This window comes from Sesamum indicum, linkage group LG1, assembly GCF_000512975.1.
Source record: "Sesamum indicum cultivar Zhongzhi No. 13 linkage group LG1, S_indicum_v1.0, whole genome shotgun sequence".
NCBI classification, from domain to species: Eukaryota; Viridiplantae; Streptophyta; class Magnoliopsida; order Lamiales; family Pedaliaceae; genus Sesamum; species Sesamum indicum.
In genome coordinates, this window is record NC_026145.1 from 17,985,320 (window position 1) to 17,988,331 (window position 3,012).

The 3,012-nt window shown below is 38.9% G+C and overlaps 1 protein-coding gene across 1 annotated transcript; it reads left to right on the top strand.

The window, feature by feature from the left end:
* LOC105173039 (WRKY transcription factor 22) lies at nt 299-2,005 on the top strand. Its single transcript, XM_011094688.2, has 3 exons — nt 299-1,005; nt 1,114-1,224; nt 1,308-2,005. Exons 1-3 carry the CDS (start codon nt 569-571, stop codon nt 1,756-1,758), a joined length of 999 nt encoding a protein of 332 aa, XP_011092990.1. The 5' UTR covers nt 299-568; the 3' UTR covers nt 1,759-2,005.

Consider the following 3,012-nt stretch of genomic DNA (forward strand, 5'->3'; position numbering starts at 1 on the left):
GTCTCCATTAACGCTCTCACGAGCTCCAATGAATACAAAACCGCGTAGACCTTTTCTTTCTTTCTCAACCTCACCCCCACCCCCACCCCCACCCCCACCCCCATTTGATTTGACATTTAAGTCAACCCACAAGCTATTATTTTATAAGAGAGAAAGGGTAGAAGATGAGCCAATGCCAAACCCCTTGATAGTGCCACCCCACCCCCCACCCCCATTTGACATTTTCACAAAGTCAACCCACAAGCTATTATTTTATAAGAGAGAAAGGGTAGAAGATGAGCCAATGCCAAACCCCTTGATAGTGCCACCACTACCCTCCAAAATTCCCTTCTCTCTCTAGACTCTTTTTTCTTTTAGACAGAGAAAGAAACCCCAAACCCAAACCCAAACCTATTCTCATTCACTCACTCTCTCTATAAATAAAATTTGCTTTCTTTTCCACCCACTCATTTACTCAAACCCCTTCACTCTTTTTTCTCTCCTCTCTCATCTCCAAAAGTCAGCGCCTCCTCCTTTTGTCTCTTCACGGCGGAACCACAGAAGCAGAGAGGACAAAGAAAGCATTAAAATGGAGGATGATTGGGATCTCCACGCGGTGGTCAGAGGCTGCACCGCTATAACAACCGCCTCTTCCTCCTCCTCCGCCGCGGTCGTGCCCGCCTCAGTTTTCAGTAGTTTCCAGCAAGATAGCCAGTTTTGTGGTCAAGATCTGTTTGAGCCCAGAAGAGAGAGCTTGGTTCAAGAACTGCATGATCTCTACAAGCCCTTCTTCCCTAAATCCCAGGACTCTTTGCAAACGGTTGTTTCTCCACCAATTTCCCGACACTCTGTTTTGCAAGATCTGCCAGCAGCTGAGCAACAACAGCGGCAGCAGCAGCAGCAAATAATATTGAAACAATCGCCTCAGCAATCACACCTCCGCCATAAACAACAGCTCTTTTCTGTTTCTAATGCCCCAAAAAGTACTACTGCTTCACATAATCCCTCTCCAAGGTCCAAAAGAAGGTATCTCTTCTTATCTATATATTTATTAATATTTTTTCAAATTCTTCTTTCAGACAGAGAAATGGATCTGGATTTATGTACTGATTTTTCTCTTTATGTTTGTTACAGGAAGAACCATATGAAGAGGGTTTGCCATGTAGCTGCTGAGAATATATCTTCGGACATGTGGTCTTGGAGAAAATATGGGCAAAAACCCATCAAAGGATCCCCATATCCGAGGTTGGTTTCACTGGTATTTGATCAGTAGTAGTACGGTGAAAATTCCTAAATTTGCTAATTATTCTTCTTTGGTGAACGAGCAGGGGTTATTACAGATGCAGCACCTCCAAAGGCTGTATGGCGAGAAAACAAGTGGAACGGAACAGATCCGACCCGGGAATGTTTATAGTCACTTACACCGCGGAGCACAACCACCCCATGCCTACTCATCGGAACTCACTCGCCGGCAGCACCCGCCAGAAGCCCGCCGAGGCTCCCAGCAAGCCCACTTGCTCGTCGGAACTCTCGCCGGCGGCGAGCCTCTCCCCTGTGCCGGAAAAGCTGGAGAGCAGCCCGGAGCAGTTGGCCGAAGCTGAGGAAGAGGACGATGATTTTAGCGTTTCAAACATGGCGTTGGACGACGATTTCTTTGCGGGCTTGGAGGATTTTACCGGCCCAGAGGACGGCGGTGAGTGCATGTCGGGTCACTTTGCGGCGAACGTGCAGTTGTCTTGGCTTTCGAATAGCGCAACAACCATCGCCGGGGGCGGTTGACTTTTTATTGGGGGCCAAAGAAGTGCATGAATGAATATATGCTTTTCTTCTTACTCACTTTTCTCTGGTTTTGTAGGAGCAAGACAACTTTTTGTCCGATAAGATTGTAAAAAGAATCTTGAAATCACAAATGTTTTTTTTTTTTTTCCTTTTTATTATTTTCTTTTGGGGTATGTGTAAATTATTATAATTAAATGGCTGAATCATAAAGAACCTTGTAGAAGGAAAAGGGTTCATCATTCCGTTTCTCTTATACTTGCTATTATTATTATTATTATTAGTAGGGATAATTACATTCTTTTGTTTTTTTTATTATGTTGTAGTTATACGTAAATTTTTTATAATTTTAAAAATTATACTAACACTCTTGAAGTTTGTTTCGTCTAACAAATAGATCACTTGTTAATAAGAAATTATCGAATTTGTTGATATTTACAAAAAAAATAGAAAAAATCTATATTTAACCCCCCTCTCGCAATAGACTTACTATTGATTTATTTAGAGATGAATTTTTTTATGATCAAATTAATCCCATACGTCTTTATCGTTAATGCATATGAAGAGATATATTTTCATTGTTATAAGGATATTGTGGTAAAAAAAGAATTGCTTGACCTGTAATAAGTCAGTATTAAGTCAAGGGTAAATATTAATTTTTATCTAATTTTTTGTTTTTATAATATTAGCAAATTCAATAAATTTTGACTATTGAATTTTAACTAATGGACGGATTTATTTGTTAAACGGAAATAAATTTAAGGAGTGCAAAATATAATTTTCGAAATCATAAAAGGTTTATGTATAATTATACAAAATCTCAAAAGAAGAGAATGTAATTATCCCTTATTATTATTATTTGATTTGCATATGAATATTGGTAGATAAATGTCTTTATGTATCTCAAACATCATTGTTATGATTGAGGAACTTGCATAATATACCTTTTCATTTTCCCTTTTATGGGATTTTGGTTTTGTCCATTGATGTTACTCAGTTTTTAAACTTGGAGAGGAGTGATCAGTTTGATTGATTTAATTGAGCATGGATGGATCACTGCTCCCTACTCCAATCTAATTTGATTGCTATAATCAAGAATTAATTATCAAGTCAGCTCAATTATTAGTGGAAAATCATTGCCATGAATCCGAAAAGAAGAAAAGGTAAGATGTATAATTATTTTTTATACTCCTTTTTGTTATGCTTGGCACATATATTGCCCCCACGCTTTGTAGTTGTCAGTGTTTATCTTATCTT

Excerpts from the sequence above, each read along its gene's own strand:
- LOC105173039 (XM_011094688.2), top strand. The coding sequence starts at position 569 with ATGGAGGATGATTGGGATCTCCACGCGGTGGTCAGAGGCTGCACCGCT. Across the intron at positions 1,006-1,113 it reads TCTCCAAGGTCCAAAAGAAG|GAAGAACCATATGAAGAGGG; the intron begins GTATCTCTTCTT and ends TGTTTGTTACAG. Across the intron at positions 1,225-1,307 it reads AAAGGATCCCCATATCCGAG|GGGTTATTACAGATGCAGCA; the intron begins GTTGGTTTCACT and ends GTGAACGAGCAG.